At 47.2% G+C, this 25440-nt stretch overlaps 1 protein-coding gene across 10 annotated transcripts in view; it reads right to left on the reverse strand.

Annotated features, from left to right (window-relative positions):
* The window catches only part of PPP1R12B (protein phosphatase 1 regulatory subunit 12B), a 109179-nt gene that overhangs the window by 52708 nt on the left and 31031 nt on the right, over window positions 1-25440 (reverse strand). For 4 of the 10 annotated variants that reach the window (XM_056511109.1, XM_056511108.1, XM_056511107.1 and 1 more), the window contains exons 6-13: window positions 25043-25117; window positions 21888-21967; window positions 21223-21362; window positions 16242-16351; window positions 13032-13226; window positions 12288-12370; window positions 9685-9810; window positions 3592-3759 (exon numbers count right to left, since the gene is read on the reverse strand). In XM_056511109.1, the coding sequence (XP_056367084.1) occupies window positions 3592-3759; window positions 9685-9810; window positions 12288-12370; window positions 13032-13226; window positions 16242-16351; window positions 21223-21362; window positions 21888-21967; window positions 25043-25117 (977 nt within the window). Of the gene's footprint in view, window positions 1-3591; window positions 3760-4256; window positions 4443-4865; window positions 4968-9684; window positions 9811-12287; window positions 12371-13031; window positions 13227-16241; window positions 16352-21222; window positions 21363-21887; window positions 21968-25042; window positions 25118-25440 lie in introns of those variants that run through there. The other 6 variants (XM_056511114.1, XM_056511112.1, XM_056511106.1 and 3 more) reach the window with 5 other exon arrangements.

Below are 25440 nucleotides of genomic sequence, written 5' to 3' on the forward strand. Positions count from 1 at the left end.
TAGCTCTGCCCCAGGGTCTGTGAGAGGGACTGCAGGCACAACATCCACACAGCTGAAATCCACCCTGAGCAGCAGCCAGGACTGTTTGAGTTCAGTGGACAAACAAATTGACAATGGGAGACAATTTGCTTTTGGCAGATCATCCACAGGGCCAGACTGCACTGTTCAGCAGCAGCTCCAAAATACTCAGGAAAAACCAGAAGAAACTGCCTGGCACAAGCACTGGCTGTGGGAGATGGCAAATTTCCAGCTCACAGCAGGAGCACACTACAGTGGTGCAGAGGAGCATCAGGAGGCTGGGATGCAGCAGGACACATGGAGCACAGGTGGCAGCAGCTGGGCTGAACCTCTGGCACATCTGGCCCCAGCCCTGGCACGGTCCAGCCAGCACCACAGGGTATGGCCCCAGACAGACCTCTGCTCCACTGCCCTTCTGCTGCTTGTTCTTTCCTTCCCCTTGTAATTTACACTATTTTCCATCATTTGCTGGAGCATTTCCAGACCAATTCAGCTGGAAAAAAAAGGAGCAGGTGAACCACCACAGGTCAAACACTGTGGTGGGAAAGGGTAAGGCTTGCTGGCCACCACAGGATGCAAACCAGCACTCCAGAGCACTCTGCCAGTCATTTATCCCCAGCCCTAAGCAGCCTCATCGTTTTAACCTTTTGGTTTCACAGAGATAATCTTAAGGCCACAAGTTCAGAGATATCCCTGTGATCTAAAATTAGATGATCAGCCTGTTTATGTTTTTGTTGCTAAGAGCAAGCTGCTGCTTTGGAAACACCAAAGCAGCCCAAAGACTACTGCAACAGCTGCCACTGGGAGCTGAAATCCATCCAGCACTGCCCTGACAACTGTTTGCCTTTTGCCTGTTTATTTTACTGGAACTGGTCTCCTTCCCTAGTGAGCTTTACCCCTTTAGGTGATTTCTCCTGTCTCCCTGGGTCCCTGTTTCCTAGTCCCTAGTGCAGGTAGCTCCTAGTCACTTTATCCCACTGTGATACATTCATCAGTCAGGTTTCTTCCCCCATGAGCACAATGCATCATTTCTGGGCTTTTTTCCTCTCAGTAGTTTCAAAGCATCATTTAAAGGTGGGAGGAATTTTCAGGTGTTTTCTCTTTACATTACAATAATTCACAGGAGATGGTTCTCTAATAAAAATGCAGGAGACAAACAGTTCTTCTGTTATTATTTATATAAACAGATCTGGCAGTAAATGCCAATGTGGTAATATCAATGGATGCTCCTTTGGGCATCTACAAGTAACCATCCCAGTCCAGTTCTTTATCTGCAGACAGTGCCAGAAGTCTGGGGGAACTTGGAGCAGCCACTTCTGCAGGAAAAAATCTGCTTCTGCAACTTGATTCTGGGCTTGCTAAAATGGAGAGACCATTGTGAAAGGTCTGAAGTGAGAACTGAGAGCACAATACTCACTCTGTCCTCTTGCACAACCTCACTGGGCACTGGCAGCATCTTTTGGCAGCTCATCTCGATTCAAATGCAAATGACCCCAAGCCAAGTGACCTCCAGCAACACAACAGGAGCACACAGAGCACTTCCAGGGCTAACCCAAGTGTTCTCACACCAAAGATATCCTGCAGTGGCTAGTGCAAACTGGCCCTGCACACACAGCTGATGAACGTGGCTCTTTCAGAACATCTGAATAAAAACCCAAACAGCATGATAAGTTTGACTATTTCCCAACAGCACAGCCCACCTTGCTTGGATGTGCTGCAGGTGAAGCCAAGCAGCAGCTCAGCCCCACCACCTTTAGCCTTGCAGGCTGATAATTCCCATTATTGCTTTTGCCATCCTTTGGCCTTATGCCATTTCAGATGTGTCAGAGCATAATCTGCACTCAGGAAGGGTTGTATTTCAATAAATCACTATGACAGTTTGGAAGAATCCAAGCACTAGATACTCTGTATTAACTCACTGCTGGTTAGAAACACCCAGTTCATCACTGTATGTTATTTATTGCTATTTGCTTTCACTGATGCCATTAGAAGAGACAGGTTTTGGTAAAGTTAACCTGTTTGCAGGAAGAATATATGGATCATTTCATCTTCTGTAATTAATGCACAGGGTAAAGTTCCATTGAAAAGAGCTCTGTCTCCCCAGGTTTGTATTTCCCCAGTCTTAAAATAACACCATGTCATAAGAAAGAGATACCATCAGCAGGAGTCAGAGTCATTCCCACTGCTGCTTCTGCTGGAATGGCCTCAGCTGCACATGGCAGTCTCACAGCCCTGGCCTTTCCAGTCCATCAAAGCCATACCTGCTGCTGGGGTGCATCTCCTACCATCTCACACACCCACACACCCCAGGAATGTCTGGTATTTCCCACTGCCTTTCCCCAAAGGGAATCTGTGCAGCACAGACTCTCCATCAGGGTATAAGTAAACATGGTTGAGCTGAATCAGAAGGACAGATTTTATCTGAATGTATCTCAGTACAGTGGACTTTTCAGGATGGGATTCATTTTACAGAACCCACTGCAAGTGGCTGCTCTGCTGTGTGTCCCTGCCAACACACTGGGATGGGGCTGAGACCAGGAGCTGAGATTAGAACTGAAGAAAAAGGTTGAGATGCTGAAGAGACAAGTAAAAAATTATGAAACTAAATTTAACCTACAAACCAGTGATGATTCAGTTCAAAACCTTCAGACAGAGTAAGGACAGCAGCCTGGGAACTTCATGGAGCAGCTAAAAAGCAGTTCTTACACCCCCACCATGAGCACCACTGAGAGCTGCCCATGGGGGACCAGCAGAGCCCACTGATCACTGAGCTCCTGCCAGCACAGCCCACCCTCACTGAGCTGCCAGCAGAGCCCACCCTCACTGACCTGCCAGCACAGCCCACCCTCACTGAGCTCCTTCCAGAGCCCACCCTCACTGAGCTCCTGCCAGCACAGCCCACCCTCACTGACCTGCCAGCACAGCCCACCCTCACTGAGCTCCTGCCAGAACAGCCCACCCTCACTGAGCTGCCAAGCCCACCCTCACTGAGCTGCCAGCACAGCCCACCCTCACTGACCTCCTGCCAGAGCCCACCCTCACTGACCTGCCAGCACAGCCCACCCTCACTGACCTGCCAGCAGAGCCCACCCTCACTGACCTCCTGCCAGAGCCCACCCTCACTGAGCTCCTGCCAGCAGAGCCCACCCTCACTGACCTGCCAGCAGAGCCCACCCTCACTGAGCTGCCAGCAGAGCCCACCCTCACTGAGCTGCCAGCACAGCCCACCCTCACTGAGCTCCTTCCAGAGCCCACCCTCACTGACCTGCCAGCAGAGCTCACCCTCACTGAGCTGCCAGCAGAGCCCACCCTCACTGAGCTCCTTCCAGAGCCCACCCTCACTGAGCTGCCAGCAGAGCCCACCCTCACTGAGCTCCTTCCAGAGCCCACCTTCACTGAGCTGCCAGCACAGCCCACCCTCACTGAGCTCCTTCCAGAGCCCACCCTCACTGAGCTGCCAGCACAGCCCACCCTCACTGACCTGCCAGCAGAGCCCACCCTCACTGAGCTGCCAAGCCCACCCTCACTGAGCTGCCAAGCCCACCCTCACTGACCAAGCCCACCCTCACTGACCTTCTGCGCCCCCTGGCCTCCTCAGGGGAGGGGTCGCTGCCCGGGGCGGGGGCGGCCCCGGCGCTGCCCAGCACTGCTCGGTTTGTGATTACACCTAGGGGGGCGCTGCCACCGCTGCCCTCTGCGCTTTTCTCTACAGCAGAATCACCCTGCTGCCTGAAAGGGGCTCTGAAATAGAGAAGACACATGGAAAGCAAAGCAAGTGAACTCCAGTCTGACTGAGCCCAACCTCCTCAACCGACCGTGGACTGTTCATCCTCCTCACTTTACACTCATGTGTTTGTAGAACAGCCACAATAAAATGAATTTTACAAAACTTGGAGAAGAATGAGCAGGAGGAATTAAGAGCCTTCACAACCCTGTTAGTAGCAGAAATGATCAGAAAAATGTTCCTGGTGAATAAGCAGGAGGAAGGAACTCCAAGAGCTGGTACACTGAGCACACGCTGTGTCACAGGGACAGAGGGCACAAGGGACATACTGTGGGCTGCCACCTGCCTGCCAGTCACACCCACTCTCCAACACCACCATCCTGGGACTGATTATCATTCTGGAATTGCTTCTCAGCATTTCCCACGTGGAATCACACCTCCAGTCCCTAATCCACTGCAGAAGTTCCAACCCAAGCTCTGACTGCTGGAGGGTTTTCTTGCTGGGAGCCATTACCTGGTGCTGTGGCGGGCTGAAGCAGGAGTGTTCACACCCAGAGATGTGGGGCAGCAAGAGACAGGTTGCCACGGGGTGCCCAGGGAGGTAGATGAGCCAATGGCAGAGGGTGAGGTAGCTAGAGATGGACTGCGACTGGCTGAAATGTAGGGACTGCTCAGGTCACTACTTCTACCAAATGAAGCACTGTAAAACATCACAAAATCATGTCCTTCAATGCACAGTAAATATTCAACAGCACATCCCACAGCTGGGCTGGCAGCTGGGAAGGGAGCAGGTAGCACATGGCAGCAAAATGTGTGCAAGGAGATCAGAGAGAGATGGATGTGGGCTGCCCACATAGGCCAGTGCCAGCACCAGCACAGCCTTGCTTAGCTAAGCCCAGCTCAGCTCCAGTGAGAGAATAATGGCATGGGGGTGAGTTGGGGAGGATCAGGGAAGGAAAAAACCCTGCTGCAGTAAAAGCAGGGCACATGGAGCACGCTGTGCCCTGGGGAAAGGCGGGTGCAAGGATGAGGATGCTTAAAGCAGGAAAGGAGAGAGTGACATAAGCTGGTCTGGCTGCATCCCCCCTGAGGATGTCCAGGACTTCCAGTTTTAAGAACTTACTTCCACTGGCTTTAAGTTTTGGCAAAGATGATCAGTCCAGGCTTCAATTCTCTTTGAGACATGTTTGGCACAAACTGTATTTTCGGAAAACAGCTAGCACAGCTGTCCAAAAACATTCAAGAATGAGCAAGGGAAATAATATTTTGCCAGTTTAAAGCAACCCCTGAAAACCAATCTTACTGAAAAGCTGCACTTGCATTGGTATTTTGGAGAAGACAGAAGAGGAAAGAAGGGCTCTTATACAAGGATGGGCTCTCACTTTTTCAAAGAAAATCCAGCCTAAGGGGACAGAAAATCCACCCTAACGGGACAGAAGATCCCCTCTAGTGGGGAAAGCTGCATCTCTCTGAAAACAGACTTGATGAAATCTGGCAGAATCTCCTTCTTGCACATGCCCAAGCCTGCACAAGCTGCTCACTGCCTGCACAGAGCAATCCAGGGGGTCCTAGGGCCCTGCCACACCTTTCCCAGCATCTGGCATGCCTGCCTGCTACTGGTCAGACTGGACTGTCTGAAGCACCAAAGGCTAGGAAGGCTGGAAGGCTGCCTCTCACCTTCTGCATCCTAATGGCTCCCATGGCAGGGCACATGGACCAAAGCAGGTGCACAGGAATAAAAGCTGACCTAGAGTAAAAAAGCAGGCCAAGAGAGAGCTGCAGGTTCTAGGGAAAGCCACAGACACAGAATGAAACTGGAAGTCAACTCTAGAGTCTGAATCCAGAGAGCAGCCTGAAGCTGAAGTAGCACTGGGAAGGGGCAGGACCACAGCCAAGGACAGGAGGCCAGAGAAAGGATCCAGTCCCATTCACCCAGGCACCCAATTTACAAGCCAGTCTTACATGCCAAGGCCCCCAGCCAGCCCAGCAGGAGCAGCTGGTCCCCAGGGAGCCAAAGGGGACAACAGAGCATCCTGGAAGGTCTCCCCAGGGAGGAACCTCCCAGCTGGGCTCCTCAGCTGATGGCTGCCTGCCATATCCAGGTCACACAGGAACAAGCAAGTCATTGTCACCAGGTCACAACCTCTGCTGGATCCCAGCAGAGCTTCCTCTGGAATGCTGGCCCTGCCCAGAGTGTGCAGGAGCAGGAAGTCCTGCTGGATACAAGTCCCTCCCTGCCCCAGAGGGAATGGGCTGGCAGGAGGGTGGGAGTGGAAGAGGAGCCTGGCTGGGGTGGGTGTGTGGAGCAAGCAGCTGTGGAGTTCCATAACTGAGTGTTCTGAGGAGAGGATGGCAGCAGAGCCTGTGTCTGGGGAAGGAAGGAGAGGATGAGCAGGAAGAGGTGGTGGCAGCCCTGGGGAAACAGAGCTGGTGTGGCACCATCCCAGGACAGCCCAAGGCAGACAGGCTGGGGCACAAGGGGGCTGCAAGAGAGGGAAGGAACACGGTCAGGGAGGGTGCAGGAGGGCTATCAAGAAAGTCCTGGCAAGGACTGTCCTACAGAAGGGAAAGGGAATGGGTGAGAGGATGGAAGCAGCACCATGTGCCAGGGAGAGCAGTGATGTAGGGCATAAGAGGGAAGGAGGAAGAGGAATGGAGGAGAGGGTGCAGGGATGGCACTGTGCAGCTCCAACACAACATGGGCACAGAAATGTGGTGCTGGGGCACCAGAAACACACTCCTGCTCCCAAGGGAGCCAAGGCACTACCACCTCTGTGGGCATCCACCTCCCAGCCTGTCCCCCAGCCTGTCCCCCTGCACGGGTGGCACTGCACAGTGTGAGGAACACTTTTACTCCATTGTGTACATTTGAACTGAACAGGACCAGAAAATGGCAATAAAAAGGTTAGCCAGGGAATCCTGTTAATTAACAGCTGTGTCCATAGGAGTCTGTGAAAGGGAGGACTGTGAAATTCTGCTGAAGAGTTCAACATTAGAAATAAAAAAAGGCACTGACACACTGCTCCTCATTCTCTAACCACAACAGAACCATCAGGGAATGAACAAGGAAATGTAAAGAAACATTTCAAAGCAATAAAAATAAATATTTTTGACTTTAAAGAAAAAATTTAAAGGCATTAAAAACTTTAACTTAAGAACCTTCACACTCCTAAAATGCTTCCACATATGGTAATAAATAGGTTTGCACAAAGCCCATAACTATCTTTATAAACACACTGCCATGGGTACTGCAGAGATCAAACCAGGATTTGGGTATGGAAGGTGGCCACAGTGGGGGCTGTTAAGAACAATGTTTAAATATAACCCCTGGCTCCTAAATTCCTGATTGCTGGAAACAGAGAGAGCATGGCAGGTAGAAGACTGCTCTGAAGTTATCCTGGCTTTTGCAATTTCTCCTTCAAACCAGCTGCTGTCAGAAACAGAGCCTGGGCTGCAGGGACTGCTGTCCTGGCTCACTGCAATGTGCCCAGAACCAGCAAGGAGGTATTTGCACACATGTGAAATGAAGGAGAACTGTGCTGCTGGAGGATTTCATTCTGGTGTCAGCCCTTCCTGGGAGGCAGCACTTGTGGCTGATGTCAAGGCAGGATGCTGAACTAATCCAACCTGCTATGCCAGTTTTCCTCCACATCCTTTCATTTACAGTCAAAGTGACCTGGATTTTTGAAGGCCAGTATGCACTAAAATGGACACCAGGATATTAGAGCAGGCTTTTGTACATTTCTGGGCCAGTGGTACACACAAAGAGAGCAGGACAACTGCCAGCACTATGACAGAGAGAGCATCAATATCTGCTTCAGTTAAAGCTGAAGAACATTTGTAATATTGACACAACAAAAAAGCAGCTTTTTCCCCACCTTAAGATGATCTGCTGCTGTTATTCATTCTAGTCTATGTTTGAGGCATCATATAGAGCATTCAAAGAACATAACTAGGGTTAGGTGGGATATTGGGAAGGAATTGTTCCCTGTGAGGGTGGGCAGGCCCTGGCACAAGGTGCTCAGAGCAGCTGTGGCTGCCCCATCCCTGGAGGTGTCCAAGGCCAGTTTATGGGAGGTGTCCCTGCCCACAGCAGGGGGTGGAAGGAGATGGGATTTAAGGTCTCTTCCAACCCAAACCAGTCTGTGATCTTTATGGAGATTAGTCAAATGCTGAGGCAAAGGGGAGCTGCAGATGGACACAGTCATCCCCTCAGTGACATCCAAGCATGTCATATTCCCTTCAATTCTTCCTCTCTAAGAAGAAGCTTTCACCTTTAGCAGCTGTGTTCAGAGTTTTGCTAACATTTGGAAATGACAAAACACTTATGTCTAACCAGGTTCCTTTCCTCATCTTAGGGGCAGATGCACAAGGCTGGAGAAATCAGAAGTTCAGTACAATCATATTCAATTTCTGTGCTCTCCTACAGAAAACTATCCAGGATAAAGGTTTAATTGATCATGGTGTTACTATTTGTACATGAAATGCAAACCCATCAATCTCTCCTTTAAAAGCACATTTATTGCTACCTGCCAAAGTTATTTTCTGTACCTACTTGTGGACCAGTAACTCTCTCATGAAAGGCCAGGATTCAGCCTTTGTGACAGTTAGTCAGTACTAGTGACATCCCACTGCAGTCTAAACCTTCCCCACTGTACAGTTTGACCAAGGAAATACAGTACAACTGTGTGAGTGCAACACTAGATCTGCTGCAGGATTAGCTGGGATAGGGCAGCAGTGTTTGTAGGATTGCCTGGGGGTGACTGGGCTGTCCCTCAGCTCAGGGAGCAGCACAGGTGTGCCAGCTGCAAGGGGCAAAAGTTTCCCAATGTAATCAGCTGCAGCTTGCCAGAGCAGCTTTGGAGAGAGACAAGCTAAGGAGGCTGGGCTGGGCGTCCCAGGACAGCTGTGAAGTCACCAGAATGGAACAGCAGAGGAGAAGGTTTCTGCTTGAAGGGGCTGCTTCACCTTTTGTGGCCATGGATCAGTACATGCTCACAACTGGCCACACACATCCTTGAGCACCATTTACCTCTACAGCATAAACACTGAGCAAATTGCCTCTTCCCAAGAATCTCAAGCAATTGTTCCATCTTCAGGACAGTTATTTAGTTCAGGGTCTAGAACCTGGTGAAACTCAATCTAAAACTGTGCTATTGCTGCTGTTTTCCTTAAGCAGAAACACAAGGGCTTTGCAGTGGGATGTGTTTATCACAGGCTGTTTGATGGTCTCCAGTATCAGCTGAAATAAAGGTGAGGTGCTGGCACTGCTGATCCTTCTGCTCACATGAAAACCCAGCAATGCCTCACCAGAGCAGGGCATGGCTTCAGCTCACTCAGACAGGCTCTGCCTCCCAAGGAGGTCCAGGACCCTGCAGTTACAGGAGTTCTGGCTGCAACTGCCTTTCTGCATCTGCCTTTACCAATAATCAGCCTCTACAACTTCACACACACTATGAACAAACTGCTTCCTTACTGCCTTACACAACAATGCTGGAAGCATCAGTTTTACTCCTTAGCAAGTGTTGTACATCATGCACAAGATCACTGCCACTTTCTGATAATACCATAAACATGGACTAATATAAACCAAAATTAGAGATAGGCTATAACTTACTCACCAAGAGCTATCTGAACAATCCTTCTGGACTCTTATTACATTAATCTGTTTTTATGATCAATTTTGGTTTTATTCTCTAACCATAACACCAACATTAAACAGAGAAAACATTGCATTTGAGTTATGGGAACAACAGTATTTAAATTCAGTCCAGCAATTTGCAAATTAATACAAATTATAGCCTTAAAAACACTGTTTAACATGACAAACATGTTCTTGCTGCCAGCAGAAGAGGGTTCCAAGGCCAGTTACAGGATGCAGGAGGTCTGGGAGGCATGCTAAGAGTGGCTGTGAGTGCCTGAGAAGCCTGAGCTGGACATACCTTTTCAAGTAGGTGGACACATAGGTGGTGGGAGCAGCAGGGTGGGGAGCTGGGTTCCCCCTTGGCTCGTCCCGCCAGGGCTGCCGCGCGCAGGAGCCGCCGCGCACCAGCGTCACCGCGGAGCCTCTGGAGAGAGAGCACAGGCTGCCTCAGAACCTCTGCCCGCTTCCTTCCACAGACACAGCCCTCCCTCACACCTCTGTGCTGCACTGCTCAGCTGACAGCTCACACAAACACCTGCTCTGGCCCAAACATAGTTCCTGCTCTTGCCAGCTCACTTCAGAAGCACAGATGATGTAATGCTTTGCATAAAGAGGAACAAGATACTTTTTAGTCAGAAAACTTGCAAATTAAATTCAGATTGTCCATAGAAGAAATTTAACGTGTTAAATATTTAATATTCTCACTGCTGTCTGAATCAAACAACAAGGTATAAATAGGGAGATAGTGGAAATGCAGGGAAGCTTTTATTCTTCAAGGTGTCCAGGCAAGGACAAGTTCAGCACAGTAAAGCCTTTCACAAAATCATTAGGATTAGAAAAGTCCTCAAAGACCATTGAGTCCAACAATAAACCCAGCACTACCAGATCCACCACAAAATCATGAAGCAGAAAAGAACAAACAAAAGATTTACAGTATCTAAAGCTACTTGTCAAGTTGTCAGGAAATTCCTATTAGTCCTATTTACCCCCCTGGTTGTCTGAAGACAATGCACACTCTGGCAGTCTATCCTGTTATCTGCTGGTGCTGGACAGGACCTGGAGCTTGGAATGCAGCCCTAACCCATTCCCCCATTAGCCTGCAATTATTCCTCATTTCCAGTTGTCATGCTGATGATCAGACTAATGTTCTCTCAAGACACCTGTGAGTGCCAGAAAGGAAAACACAGATGTTTTGAAAGGAAAGAATACTGGGGGAAAATCTATACTATACAGCATACCTGGGCACTATCTATTCCTGAAGGCCAGTTCTCCTCAGCCAGTCCCCACTCCACCCAAAAATGACACTTGTCACCCCTACAGTGGGATGTGCCACTCAATAACAGCCTCTGCCAAACCTTCTTGAGCTGACCAACAGTCCCAATTTTTCTACAAAACCCTGGATCTCAGAGACTGCATGAGAGTGAACATGACCACACTGGGGAGGTTCCAGCAAAAGATCAGCAAAGAATCTCAAGCTGTGCTGAAATTCTCCCAGGATGTCATCTGCCACAGCTCCTGCCCAACAATTACACTTCACAGCCATTGCTCTGCATGTGCCTTTCCTCCTCTGTTGGGGAAGTAGCTGGAAATGAGGCTAAGGTCAAATTTTACTCCTTCTAGTACAAACTGAATCACAAATGCCCAGGGTTGGAAGGGACCTTAAAGCTCATCATGTTCTAATCCCTGCCCTGGCAGGGCACCTTCCACTAGCCCAGGGTGCTCCAAGCCCTGTCCAGCCTGGCCTTGGACACTGCCAGGGATGCAGCAGCCACAGCTTCTCTGGGCACCCTGTGCCAGGGCCTCAGCACCCTCACAGCCAAGAATTCCTATCCCATCTAACCCTGCCCTCTGGGAAGCCACTGCCCCTTGCCCTGTCACTCCAGGACCTTGTCCAAAGTTCCTCTCCAGCTCTCTGGGAGCCCCTTTAAGACACTGGAAGGCCCCTGAAGAATCTGCTTGTAGAGACCAGCTCCTCAAATACCTCTGGCAATCCTGGATATATACACACCATTTACATCATGGCTCTGTCCAGGGCCATCTAACACACTGACTGTAAAACAGCCCTGCAATCAAACAGTTCCTACATGGCAGAGTTCACAAACTGGAGTGAATCCTAAGTGACAGAGGTGTGAACAAAGGGACTGAAGGTGACTGCTGAGCAAGTGACAAGTAAAGTGCAGGTGGCAGCTACAAAATGAGGCACTTGCATATTAAAAGGAAAAAGGATCCATAAATCTGGTTGCCTGAATAGAACCTGTGCCTGTGTGAGTACAGGGGTCGAGGAACCAGTCTGCTGATTCCTGCTCATCTAAATGAAAACTTCTATAGACAGAGCTGACTCTTGATGTTGTGAATTCCTATGTACTTGAGACTGCTGAGAAAATATACAAAGCATGATTACAGAAAAATTATATTCCAAAAGTACTATTGACAGGATGAAAGCTGAGCATCAACTTCAGCCAGTCACTGTGGGAGGATGGTTTGTAAGAAAAGTGCTGAAGGCAATTTTCCTCAATTACAGCTGCACTTATTACTGAGGAGTAGAAACAGCCTTGCCTGTCCAATGAAAATGGGTGCTCTAAGAGTGGGTTAGCTGGCTGCCAGGGGTTGGAGGTGGGGTCTGCTGGCTGTGCTGTGAGGAGGAAGGACCATGTGGTTGTGTAAAGGACAGACAAGGTAAGATGCAGTGTGAGGAACAGGCAGGGTTAGGTGGCTGTGTAAGGATGGAGTTAGACAGTCATGCAGAAGGAAAAAGGAAACTTGCAGGGAGAAGGAGCAGGAGCCAGTGCTGTGTGGAGCTGCCTGTGACAAGTCCACAGATCAGAAGGCATGAGAAGTTTTTAAGGTAATAAGGGACTGATGATGCTGTCAGTCATGTCTGTCAACAGTGACAAGTCTCACCTGTTTTCTTTTTCTTCTATATCACTTGTACTGCTCAGTCTTCTGGGGACTATGGTGGCAAGATAACTCTTGTTGTCTCTGTCCTGGTGAAGCAAAAGAGTAATTTCAGCTACACATCTCTTACTCTTTCAGCACATTCAGTGGCAAATAAATTCTTGGGCAACACATACCACAGCATAGAAATATCAGTTCTGAAAGGATTTCCTGATGACTGTGGTAGTGAATAAAAGCATGTTCTAGCTTGGAGAATAACTTGTCAGATACAGAAACAAAGAATGGTTTGGGTTGGAAGGGATCTCTAGCCCACTAGACCAGAGCTCCATCCAAGGTGGCCTTAACATTTCCAGGGCTGAGGCAACTACCTATGGGCAAGAAAAGTTACTGAATACATGGGATGTGATTTACAAATGCAGCTGGTGGATAGAAGAGGAATCCATATAAACAATGGGAAGGACAGTCTCCACTGCAGGAATGTGCTATTGTCTGGATTGGAGATTTTCTGGTAAGGAACAGACACTGCCAGACTGGCAGCCTGGGCCAAACTGAGCAGGAATTAGGCACCAAACTCCAGTTCTGGAGAAACAACTGACAGGAGGGAAATATTTTTCAAAAGAAAAGAAAAAGTAAGAATGAAAGAGACCCATGTCTGTTATAGATCCAAACCCCTGCAATAACTCAAAGGGAGAGGGATTTCACCAGTGGGGTAAAGTGGATGCACTGAAACATCCTTGCTGAGAGCCAAACCTTCTCCTTGCTGTCCAACAGGGCAGATATCCGAGGGCTGGAGGAGGAACGATAGATGGAACTTTTATCCTTCTGTGCCTCACAAGTGCCAGTGACTTCACTCAGGGTGTTGTGGCTGCCAGTCTTCCTCAGCCCCAGCCTCCACGATGAGGGTGACTCATCTTTCTGCTCCTCTGACTTGCTGAGCCAACTGAACTGTGGAGGAGAAACAAGGACATTTGGGAAAAGGAAGAGCACTGCAAGGCACATTCAAGTTCAGAAAGTGTTTCAAAAAGGGCCCAGTGTTTGCTGGGCTAGACTTGTAAGACAGAATGACTTATTTCCCACTTCACTTTAATTACAGGACAGAGCTCAAGGTGAACTCATAGGGATGCAACTGCTGTAGTGCCTCATCCCCAAGGAGAGAGGATGAAAGGAATCTTCTGTCACTGTGCAGGTCTTTGCCTACACAACACCCTCCTCCAGCTTTGAGGAAAGAATATAAGGAACAATGAAGCTTTTATTATCACCCATTTAGGAAGGAGGAATTATACAGTAAAGGCAGAAAACCAAAAACAAGCACTCAGGTCTTACAGAACTAGCTGCAAATAAACCCCTTGCACCAGTGAGGTCCAGGAGAAGCCACTGAGATCACCAGGGAGCTGTAGCCAACAACACTGAAAAGGAAAACACTGAGGAAACCTGGATTGTTTAGCATGGAAAAGAGAAGGCAAAGACTGGATTTAGATGCTCTGCTACTTGTGGGTGGTTCTGCAGAGGACATGGAGCCAGACTTCTCTATAGTGAAAGGAGAACAGACAATTTTCCACTTGGGAAATGCCAGCTGACATTGAGATGTAACTCCTGGCAGGAGCAAAGCTGCACTGGGACAGGCAGCAGAGCATCTCCATCCTCAGAGACCTTTTAATACTCAGCTGAGCTCAGGTAGGACAAAGCAATGTGACATGAGCTAATCCTGCTTTGAGCAGGATGTCAGACTTCAGCCTAGCAGAGGCCCTTTCCATGGGCAGGTAACTGTGCCTCATCCACCACAGAATGTGCCTTTGTGCTTTTTGTTACATGAGACACTTCTGACCTGCATATATTAGTCCGTAAATGTACAACTTTAGCTACAGCTATCAAGTCTTTCAAAAGGCTGCCCACTGTCACTCAAGAATGGAGTCTGAGCATCACAAGAGATACTTGTACAGGGCTAAGCACCAAGTAATACAGGAAATAAAGCAAAGAAATTATTAGGAGTTATTGGAGAAGTACAGAATACAAAACACAGAGCCACTGTGGCTCTGTGTTACTGCAGGGTACAATCACACCTTTGGTACCACACACAGCTCAGCTCCAGGGCTCAGCAGCAGTTGACAAGAAGGGAAAGGCTCAGGGAAAGCCAGCAAGAATGAGTAGAGCAAGAGAGGTTTTGCATAGGGAGATATTCAGTATATCAGTAGTCTCCAGGCTGAGATACAGCCAGGGAACATGAAACCCTCAGGGGCACACAGCAGGGGGAGTAAGAAACAATTATTCCTTGGTCCTTCCCATAAAGGAACAAGGGGCAGCAAACAAACCTGTGTGGTAGGTAAAGGGGACAGGGAGCTTGGCAGAGTTTTTAACTAAACTGAAGGACTCTTTCTACCTCTAGACATTAGAGGATCCCAATCAAAAAGTGACTGCATAGAGGAAAAGTCCAGCAGGGACTACTGAAGACAAAAAACACACCAGGTTCAGTGAAACTCCAGAAAATGCCAGTTGCTGGAATGTGGGAGGAATTCCTGCAGGACTGTGCTCTCTGCCTTCTGATGGTCACTGCTGGGCAGGACACTGGGCAGACAAGGCTTCTGATCAAAGCTGATCTAAGCATTATTATACCATATTCTATCTGACACAAACCATCTGACACCATTCAGGATAAATGGAGCTACTGGGGAGCTCTGCCCTCAGACTCAGTGTCTGAAGACTGCCAAGCTAAAATTATCCCTGCAGCATTTGAGCAATGTTTTCAGCTCATGTCATTTCAATGCAGATGCAAAGAGTTAATCTGCACTCCACCATTTCTAGCACTGCCAGTCTACTGAGCTACTCAGCTCTAACATTTTCATGTAGTTTTGATGCTTTCCTCAGAGAATGCTCAAAACCACAGCAAAAGCTGCCAATCTGTAAATTCTGAACAGCACAGGAACAGCACATACTAATAACACCCCTAACAAAGGGCAACACAGCCTAAAGCCAGTCTGTCAAAGAGAATTACAGAAAAATTAATCAGGTGAGACAAGGTAAAGAAGCTGATCTTAAGTGACTGGGGTCAAATAAATAATTGCTCTGACCACAGGCCAGTTTCTACACTACAACACCCTTACTCTATGTTAAACAGCTCAAAGCAGTGAGACCAAAACTCTGCAGCTGGGGAAAGGTTAACTGAAGTGCTCACACCTCCCAGCATCCTTCTAGCTCTAACAGTTCCCCTGATAAGCTGGCCTGAGCTCAGCAATGGCCAGAGGTGCTCTGATCTCCAGATCAAATGATCTTGGTTACACTTAGTTACATGCAGAAAAGAAAAAATGGTGACTAAGCAAGAAACATTTCCTTCTGACAAGCACTGAGTGCTTCAGCCCTAGGCCAGGTCTGTGTTGTTTTCTCCACAAACTGGTGCAAGAAGAAAGCAGCAGCACATGACAGGAGTCCTGCACAGAGCAGAGTCTCCTGGTGCCATCTAGCTGAGTGATCTGAGAGCTGGAGAATTCATGTAAGATTTTAGTGATGACTTCACCTTTCAATATAGTCCAGCTGGCAAGCCACATGCAAACTCCCTCTGCTTGCTGGGCAGTAACATCAAACCACTGACTCAACTGGCTTTGGCAAGTCAGAGGCACTTTGGGTGATGGTGCCAAGCTCACCACTGGCACATGGGCAGGAATCAGCTCTGGTGACAGAACTGCTGAAAAGACACTGGCACCAGCCCCCTCAGAACTGACAGCACCAGAGCATGTCCTGTAGGCTGGGCTCCTTCACAATTTGCTTTGGAGAGTCAGAGATTCAAGGAGAGCTGTATTGTCCCTACACTGCTGTTAAACTCACATCTTTATCAGAATTTCACACTACCAGCTTTTCTAAACTCAAATCTTAAAGTCTTCTGAAGACTGGTTTCAGAGCATCCCTCTCCCACTAACACCTTCTGCTCCTGAGCACTGCTGGAGTCCCACTGATTCCAAATTCACTTACTCTTCTGGCAGATGCAGTGAAGGAGTTGGGCTCAGGTGGAGGCATTTGCTCAGTGCTGCTGGGCCTGGATTCACGGCTGGAGTGGTTGGCAAAGGGTTCTTCCTTTCTCTCTACAATTTTAAACAAGAAGAGAAACCAAATGTTTCAGTATTGCACTTCCAAGGCCCTTCCTTACACAGAATGTGGTCTGCACCCCAGCACAGTGCTGTGTGACCTCAGTGCCTCCTGCACTGTCAGGTGTCAGGGCTTTCTGCAAGGAGCTTCCTAAAGAAGGGGATGGACACATTTGCCAGGCAAAGCTTTTGGGCTTGTTTCTCAGACAAGCAAAATCTTTGCAGAAAGCACCATAGAGGACACACAGGTTTTTGTTTCCCAGATTTTTGTTTCCTGTCTGGGAATTTCTTCCCTGGTAAATCCTGGGATGAAAAGGGGCACATGCTGTTCCTGTTGCTGCATAAGTGTGGCTCAGCCCACAGCCCTGAGTGCCCAGTGCTAGGTTTCACTGCACAGCTCTCTGCACTTGCTTGTGCTGTTGGGAGAATTTCTGGTCTTCTGCAGGAAAATCCATTTTTCTACAGGAAGCCAGGACTGCTGCCCTTATTTGGGCTCCAAGCAAGCTAAGCAAGCCTTGTCCAAGCTCACAGCTGGCTCCCTGCTTGTTAGAAAAGTTCAGCTGTCCAGTATCACATTTATTCTTTGTATCTATGCACATGCTTGACAGAAGAACATCCACCAGACATTACAAGGGGGAGAAAAAGCAGAAAGTGTGACTCAGGCAATAGGTTGACTTGACAGGACAGCACAGGCTGGAGACAGACTATTCACCATAAACACACAGGGAAGTTGCCTGAGAAATTATGTACCTACCACCCACCAATCACAGCTTTCCTTACAGCTATGAATGCTCACAGTCATGGCTTGGAAAAAATAATGTCAAGCATAAGCACCCAAACAGTCCTAGCAAATAATGTATGTGCAGGGAATAAAAATCTGCTGTTACACATTTGGAGTCATTTAGGATGGAGCATCTAGGACAATGGCACCTTGGAGTGTGAAGATCAATCTTTCTGTAACAAATATTCTCAGTACTAGAAAAATAAGGATTTAAAGGACACAAAAAACAGAAAAGAGCAAGCCAAGAGAAACATTTTAAAACAACAGGAAGTCAGCAGGACTGACAGAACGTGAACTAAAGAGACAAAGACAGAATTGTGGGATCTCCTGAGTTGGAAGGGACACACAGGAATCATCCAGTCCAGCCCCTGGCCCTGCCCAGACCCCCCCAACAATCCCACCCTGTGCATCCCTGGCAGTGCTGTCCAAACTCTCCTGGAGCTCTGGCAGCCTCGGGGCTGTGCCCATTCCCTGGGGAGCCTGGGCAGTGCCAGCACCTCTGGGGGAAGAACCTTTCCCAAAATCCAGCCTGAGGCTGCCCAGCTGTTCCCTTGGGTCTGCCTGGGAATGGATTCTCAGCCACTTTTCCCTCTCTGTGAGCAGCAGATTTCAGTCCTGGGGCTGAACCCCTGGGTGCACTTTCACCCTGGGGAAGGGGCAGTAGATCCCCCATTCCTCCTCCCAGGCCCAGCCTGCCACTCTTGGTACCCAGGGGCACGGAAATCATGGACAAGGAAGGATGTGCTGCCATCTGCCCACAGCTGCTCACTCCTGTGACTGGGGCCTGTCAAACACAAGGCACTGCAGGAAGGGAAGGTGGCAGCAGCTCTCCAGCCTGGGCTGGATGGGCACTGGGAGCCTGCTCTGGAAGTTTACAGCACACAGGTCAATTTTAAGGTCAAGCCTAATTAGAAGAAGGCTGAAGTGGCAATGACAGGTTGGGAAGCACTAACTGGGAGCAATGTGACTGCAGAAGAGGGACAGCTGAAGGGACTCTGTGCTGGCAGCATTGGCTTTGGGCAGGATCCCACATTTTATTTTACCAAAATTTCAGCAATAAACATTATGAATTCCAGACAAGAAAAACTGGAGAGCAGTAGTTCAATCTCCTCAAAACAAATTTATAAGAGTAAAAAGAAATTAGAAACCTTTTCTGTAAGGGTTTTTGGATAAGGGATTTTGTTTGGTTGGTTTTTAAACAAAACAACACTAAAAGCTTCCATGGCCTGCTTTGATTCCCTGCTTTAGTTCCCAGCACAGATAATCACCACAGAATTTTATACTGATCTTTCTTTTGTTTACAAGAGGTCAATGCCAAAGTAATTGTCTTCAAAATGAATAAAGTGACATTTACACCCTTAGCTTCCTTTGTCTGCAGAACACAAATTTCTTACGAATTACAAGAACACACTACTCTGAAGTCTTCCAACAATTTCACTGCTTCCCTCCTCTAATTTCTTCCTCCCACAGTCTCTGCAAATTCAACAAATTAATTGCTACCTGAGACTCTTCAAAACACACCTAAAAATAAACTTGTGTGTTACACTGCCAGCTTCCTGCTTTATGCCCAGCTATCAAATGGGTTGGAATTTTTAGGTTTAAAAAGATCACTCTGAATTTTTCTTTTCATCTGGACGTTGAACACTTCTGAACAACAGTCATAACCTATGTGTCCAGCACTGCTCAGAATGATAAATGTATGGGAATATTAGAGAAAATGAAGAGGAATAAGGGAATAATATTCATGTTTTCATACCCATGCCTCCTGTACAATCCAAGCATGTAAAATGTTGATCAGATAAACACAGAACCACAGAATCCCAGACTGGTTTGAACTGCAGGGAACCTTAAAGCTCATCTCATTCCACCCCCTCTCCTGGGCAGGGACACCTTCCACCTGCCCAGGTGGCTCCAAGCCCCATCCAACCTGGCCTTGGACACTTCCAGGATGGGATGGCCACAGCTTCTCTGGGGACCCTGTGCCAGGGCCCTACCTCCCTCACAGGGGGGAATTTTTTCCTAATATCCTATCTAAAACTACTCCCTGCAGTTTGAAACCATTGCCTTTTGTCCTGCCACTCCAGACCCTTGTAAACAGTCTCTCTTCATCTCCCTTGCAGGCTCCCTTCAGGTCCTGGGAGGTCACAGTGAGGTCACCCCAAAGCTTCTCTTCTCCAGGCTGAGCAACCCCAGCTCTCCCAGCCTTTCCTCCCAGCAGAGCTGCTCCACCCTCTGATTCCCTGGTGCCTCCTCTGGGCTCTCTGCAGCAGCTCCAGGTCCTTCCTGTGCTGGAAGCCCAGGGCTGGAGCAGCTCTGCAGTGGGGTCTCAGCTGAGGGGGCACAGGGGCAGAATCCCCCCTGCCCTGCTGCCCAGGCTGGGATCAGCCCAGGAATATCACTGTCTGTCTCTGAAATCAGTAATACTGTGACATTTATTATTTTCATTACCAAAATGAAATTCCTACTTCTCTTTGGAGTCTTCCTATAACGTGGGCTGAGGCTGTTACCTTACAGAATCTTGCTTTAAAAAGAGTACCAAGTATGTGCCTCCCCCACTCAAATATGCAGCAAGTGACAAGTGCAGCTGTGTCCCCATCCAGCTGGGCAAGTCCACACTAATTTTACCAGAGATTTCAGAAGTTTACAAGGTGGGGTTTCAATTCTGATGGAAATTTCTCAAAGGGCTCAATAATTTTTCCAGGAAAGGAGAGTACAGTAACAAAGCCTGAAGTTGAATCATTACCTGAATGCTTGTTGTCTCCCATTTCTATTAGTTTCAGTGGTTTGACATAGACTCCTATAATGTGCTTTGCTCAGTGAGTTAATGCAATAAACAGACCTGTTCTGGCTTTACACAAAGTTTAATGCTGAGTGCTGTGGAGCTTTCCTTGCTGAAGGATCTTAGGCTGTTCCTAACTCAGTTAAACCCCACACAGCTCCAGGTCTTATAGGTGAGCAAATATTTGAGTTGTTTGGTCAAACTACCGCCATGTTTACAAGGATTACAAACACTGGCACCCAGCTAGATAAGTATAATTTATATTTATATAAATATGTATATAATCAGGGTAAACCCCTGATTAATGGAGAAAATATGTGACCTGTACTGTGTGTCACCTTTGACCACTAGACTTGCCTGGTTTAAAAGCCCCAAGAACATTTCCCTGTGTTACTGCCATGTCCACCCAGCTGCTGCAGCAGTAACTCTGCAGAGCCCAGCCAGGATTTTCCACCCCTCTCACCCTCCCTAACAGCATTAACTGATACAATCCTACCACAGGTGACAATTTCACTGGCATAGAAGTACAACAAAACTTTAAACTACACTTCTCCACCAAGTTGATGTTAATAGTAGTTTACCCATTAAACATATCGTAGTCCAAGATCCATCTATGTTTGCAAAATATTAAGTACAAATAAGTCTTGGCTAACTGTAAAATTAGGTATCTGTATTTAAACTTTCTGTGCTGCACATATACACTTTTAAAACCAATTAAGGAAGCCACAGAAATTATGGAAAAGGAATGGGAGTAAGATGCCAGCAATACACTATAATGTAAATGCTACTGGGACTCTGTGTACTTAATCCCTATTTTCCACTAGCTTTTGCAATCATTATTCATCATAGCCTGGAAAACAGAAGTTCCTCACCTCTATAATCACCCAGAAGAGCTTCAGCCCTTCATTTCTGACTGATCCAAACACAATAGGCTTTTGCCTTCCCACACCTTCACCTGTTTCCCTATGACCCTGCAGTACCTGAAGGATTCTTCCTGAACTGCCCAACAAGAAGAAAACTGTTTAAGAACAAACTATGGACAACATGTTATCTTCAACACATGTGAGCTGGAAGTAGGAATTAAAATAGGATCTGAATGATTCTTTAAAAATAACTATGCTGACCTGTGAGTCAGCATTTGAATCAGCTTTTTTAGCACAGTAGCTCCAGATTTCTCCAAATGCTGTATATATACAATGGAAGTAAAACTTCTTTAACAACTCTGTAATTAGTAACAATAACAACAACAACATTAATAATGATAATAGCTAGGCTAGTTGTTAAATCCAAGGTTGTACAAAGTCTTACCTGACTCCTTTTCAGCATCTGATTCTGAAACTTCATCTTCAGCTTCTTCCTCTTCAGAACTAGAACTGCTTGAGTCCTTGTTCTCTTCCTCAGTTTCCATGGACTTCAACGTGTCTTCCTCATAAAGGATCTTCTCTTTGCTGCAAAACAAGAAATGTGTAGGACTAGGCAAGCAAATTATCTGTATAATACTTCTCAGGAGCACACAGACATGATTTACTATATACAGAACAAGTAAAATCCATCTACAGACTGAGCACTACAGCACTTCCATCATGGCCAATTTGCCACAGATTCCACTGCCAGTCTCACATTTTCTAATTATGCAAGCATTTTTCCACCCACAAAAATGTGATCTCTCCTTTTCTAGTGCCACACAGTGCAGCAGTTGGGCTGTAGGGCTCTGTGCAGTTCTCAGCCCAAAGATCTGATAGAGCCTCAGCCAGGGCAGGAGCTGGAGCACCAAACACCAGCCCAAGCCCTTGTTCCACCACTCACTGGGTATGTTAAACAACTTAAACTGTATTTGAGAGAGCTCAGATCAAAAAAACAAGGCATGAAATAAACAGCAGTGAATTGGTTTGACCCAGCTGGCTGTGAGAGATGAAACTGCTCTCCCATTACTTTCTGAGCAGTTTCTTCCCAACTAAGAGGGAGAGACTTACTTGGTGAAGAGTCTGTTTTGAGGCTTCCCATTCATGTCAGCTTCAATCAGTTTATTCCTCGTCTCCTTCTCACTTCGCAGCTGTTGAAAGTCCAGGAAGATGGGAGAGAGAGAATGAGGAGAGCCAGGAACCAGCCCTGTCAGCACACCCAGGAGCAGCACAGCAGGTGAGCCCAGCCCCAGGCCACAGCACTGCACATCTGTGAGCAGCCACTGCAACAGCAGCACAGCTGCCATGGCCCTGTGAGCCCTGCACTGGAGCTCCACCATTGCCCAGCAGCCAGCCTGTCCCTGGATGCAGCTGCCATTCAATAAACCTGCAAAGGCACCTGCAGCTGCCCTGCCAACAGCAGGGATGAGCCCTGGCTGCTGCCCAGAGCAGCTGTGGCTGCCCCATCCCTGGCAGTGCCCAAGGCCAGGCTGGATGGGGCAGCCTGGGACAGTGGAAGGTGTCTCTGCCCATGGCAGGGGTGGGACTGATGAGCTTTAAGGTTGCTTCCAACCCAAACCATTCTGGGATTCTGCTGGAGCTTTGTTCAGGTGTGTGTGTGCCCATCAAACCAGGCTAGATTCAGCTAAAAATGTGCTGCCTTTGTGGCTATTATTTACTTGCTGTCAGAGAAAAGCATTCAAGCCTGCCCTGTACAGGCAACCAGGGAACTCCTGTGAGGATGGGTCGCTTCTTAAATCTCTCAAATGCACAAAGTCATTGTATGGGAATACCTAGGATTGCACAGAAATTGATTTTGTCTAGAGAGCAGTAATATTAATTTTACCATCATCAGTGTACAAAACAGTACCCAGAAATTGTTCTAGTACCTTCCAGAAGCACAGAAACAGCTGAGGCAGAAGTAGGGATGGGGCTCAGTTTAAGGCTGACTCTGTTGTGTCATGGCTCACCAGGTTGTTCTTTTTCTTTTGACAGCAGCTGACACCAAGCAAAGGAATAAAAGCACTGTCAATTCTGAATCCCAGAATCCCAGAATTATTTGGGTTGGAAGGGACACCTTCCACCAGCCCAGGTTGCTCCAAGCCCTGTTCAACCTGGCCTTGGACACTTGCAGGCATGGGGCAGCCACAGCTGCTCTGGGCACCTGTGAAGTGGGAAAAGCTGCATGCATTCCAGTGAAGAGCAAAAATCTGGGGTACAGCATCATTAAACTGACCAAAGGGCTGGAGCACAGCAAAGGGAAGTGCAGGAAACAGCATGCTCCATTCACAGATAATTCAGTAACTGGGAAAAAAATCCAAAACCAAACCAAATTAATTGCTTCCAGCAAACAAAAATCCTCTCTGCTTTCCAATAATGGCAGCAAATCTTTTAGCAAGGGTGGCACAGTGTTCTGCTTTAGACTGAAAAAAGAAATATCTGATTTGAAAGCCATTTTGGAAGAGAAATAATGTCATGGAACTGCTGCTTTTATCCTTAACAAATATAAGTATTCTACTTTTAAGTGATGAAAATGGCACATGATAAACACATGATAAATTGGCTTTTCCACTAAAAAATCATGTCCACTTAAAAAGAAAAGTGTGATAAAAAAAAAAAGTGTGATACAATCTGGATTCTTCTGCCCAGATCTACACTGACTGAATAAATGGAGAAGGCCTTTATATAGTGCTTCTATATAAAGAACAGGGGGGCTGGAGCTTCTGCAAAGCAGCCCTAAAAATGGGTGAGTAGTCACCCAAAAAATTATTCTTCTCCTTTTTTTTTCTTTTCTTTTAAGAAGTGCAGTTATCTGCAAAATCCTGGGTAGTGAGAGAGAGTGGAATCCAAAATACAACCCTGATAGTATTTATAAACACCTCATTTAGGGAGAAGCTGATTAATTTTTAGGAAGTTCCTGTGAGTACTAAGGCTGCTTTTTGAGAATAGCAGCAGCTGTGTTGTGATCAGAGCTGGAGCTCCAACCACCCACAGTGTCAGTTCCTGAAAATCCTTTCCTGGGGTTTATCAGCAGTGTTCCCATTCTGTCTGTTTCTGAACCCAATGTTTTCAGTGATACTTAAAGATTTTTAATTCTTTTTGAAAGAAGGTTAGTTTGTTTTCCAGAAGCACCCAAATGAGCTAATTGAGTAGACCAGATGAAAAAGGAAAAAAAGCAATCCAAACCAAACTTTCTAGCTTGACAACTGCCCTTATTTTGAACAAGATATATTTTGCTTTCCTTTTTTTATGTCAATTTTTGGCTTATAATCCCTTCTAATCCCTTCCACTGCACTATGAAATGGCAATTTAATACTGTTTTGAAACCATTCATTTTTTCAGTCCAGAATTCCCTGATTATAATTTCTTCTTCCTCAATCCAAAACCTTCCTGCTGTAAGAAAGGCAGACATGGTAACAGATCTCCTTCCCCACATTGACAGGTGTTTCCCTGGGTGCAAACACAAAGCTGACTTGGGCAGTCACTCATCAGGAACAGAGCAGTTTGATGTAGTGATGCTTTGGGTTTCAGCTTTTGCATTTTCCAGAATCTCTGCTGCTTAACTCTGAAACTTCGTATCAGGTGTTGGTAAATTCTCTTCACAGAGTAGAGAGACAGAACAATTCCATCCTAGGTAGAGAATCAAGGACAGCTGGTACCCAAAAAGCAGAAACAGTGGCTAAGGGAAGGGGGCAAGCCAGGGGGCTGAGACTTCACAGCCTGGGGCTGTGGTTGGATAATTGACCCCAATGTGTAAATAAACCAAAACTTATCAAAGTGTAAAGACTCCTGACCAGGATCCATCTTGGATTAGATCTGGGTGTAGCCCTGGCTGGGCTCTTGCACTGCCCAAGGTGGATCCTTTCAGTAAATTCCTGTTTTATTCCTTTTGCTCTGTCTGGTCTCTGTTCCAGGTCAGCCTTTCCAGAGAGCCTGCCAGCCAACAAAGCAACTGCAGGACAGTAACAATTACACAGACAAACACAAATTCCCTACCAGCTCCCATAATTCTGCATGCCATCCCACTACTGTCTCCTTGCTGCAGTCATCCAGTTATCTAGACTTCTAGCTATTAAAAATATTGCTGCAATTAAAGATTGCAAATGAGTAGCTAAAGAAAATAGCTGGGCCTCAGCTTCCTGCATCTCTTGGCACCATAGGTCTTGGAAAACACCCATGTGTGAAAAGTTAATTGGAGAGGTGGAAAATGATCTCCAGAAACTCACCACAGTCTGTTTCTTCTGCAGCATTTCTAAATGCTCCACAAGTCCCTCGTCAGCAACATCAAAGGGTGTCTGGCCCTGGTGCAATGAGAGGACACAAGAGAATATCTGATGGCACAGTGGTAATATTCAAAAAGTCCTATTTACCAGTGCATATGCCCCACATCCTCCCTCCCCAAATGGTGAGTGACAGTGTTCCACTCCAGAGCAAGGAAACCATGTGATGGTGACCATGGAATCACAGAATCCTTTTGGCTGGAAAACCTCTAAGATGATGTTTATGTTCAATAAGCAACTTTTTCCAGGGCAGTGCAGCTCCCTGGGTGCTGCTGCTCCAATCCAATAGCCAGGACTAAATGCTTGAGTTTCCAAAGTTTTTAAAAAGGACACTCCTGTACTGA

This window comes from Oenanthe melanoleuca, chromosome 26, assembly GCF_029582105.1.
Source record: "Oenanthe melanoleuca isolate GR-GAL-2019-014 chromosome 26, OMel1.0, whole genome shotgun sequence".
In the NCBI taxonomy this organism is placed as follows: domain Eukaryota; kingdom Metazoa; phylum Chordata; class Aves; order Passeriformes; family Muscicapidae; genus Oenanthe; species Oenanthe melanoleuca.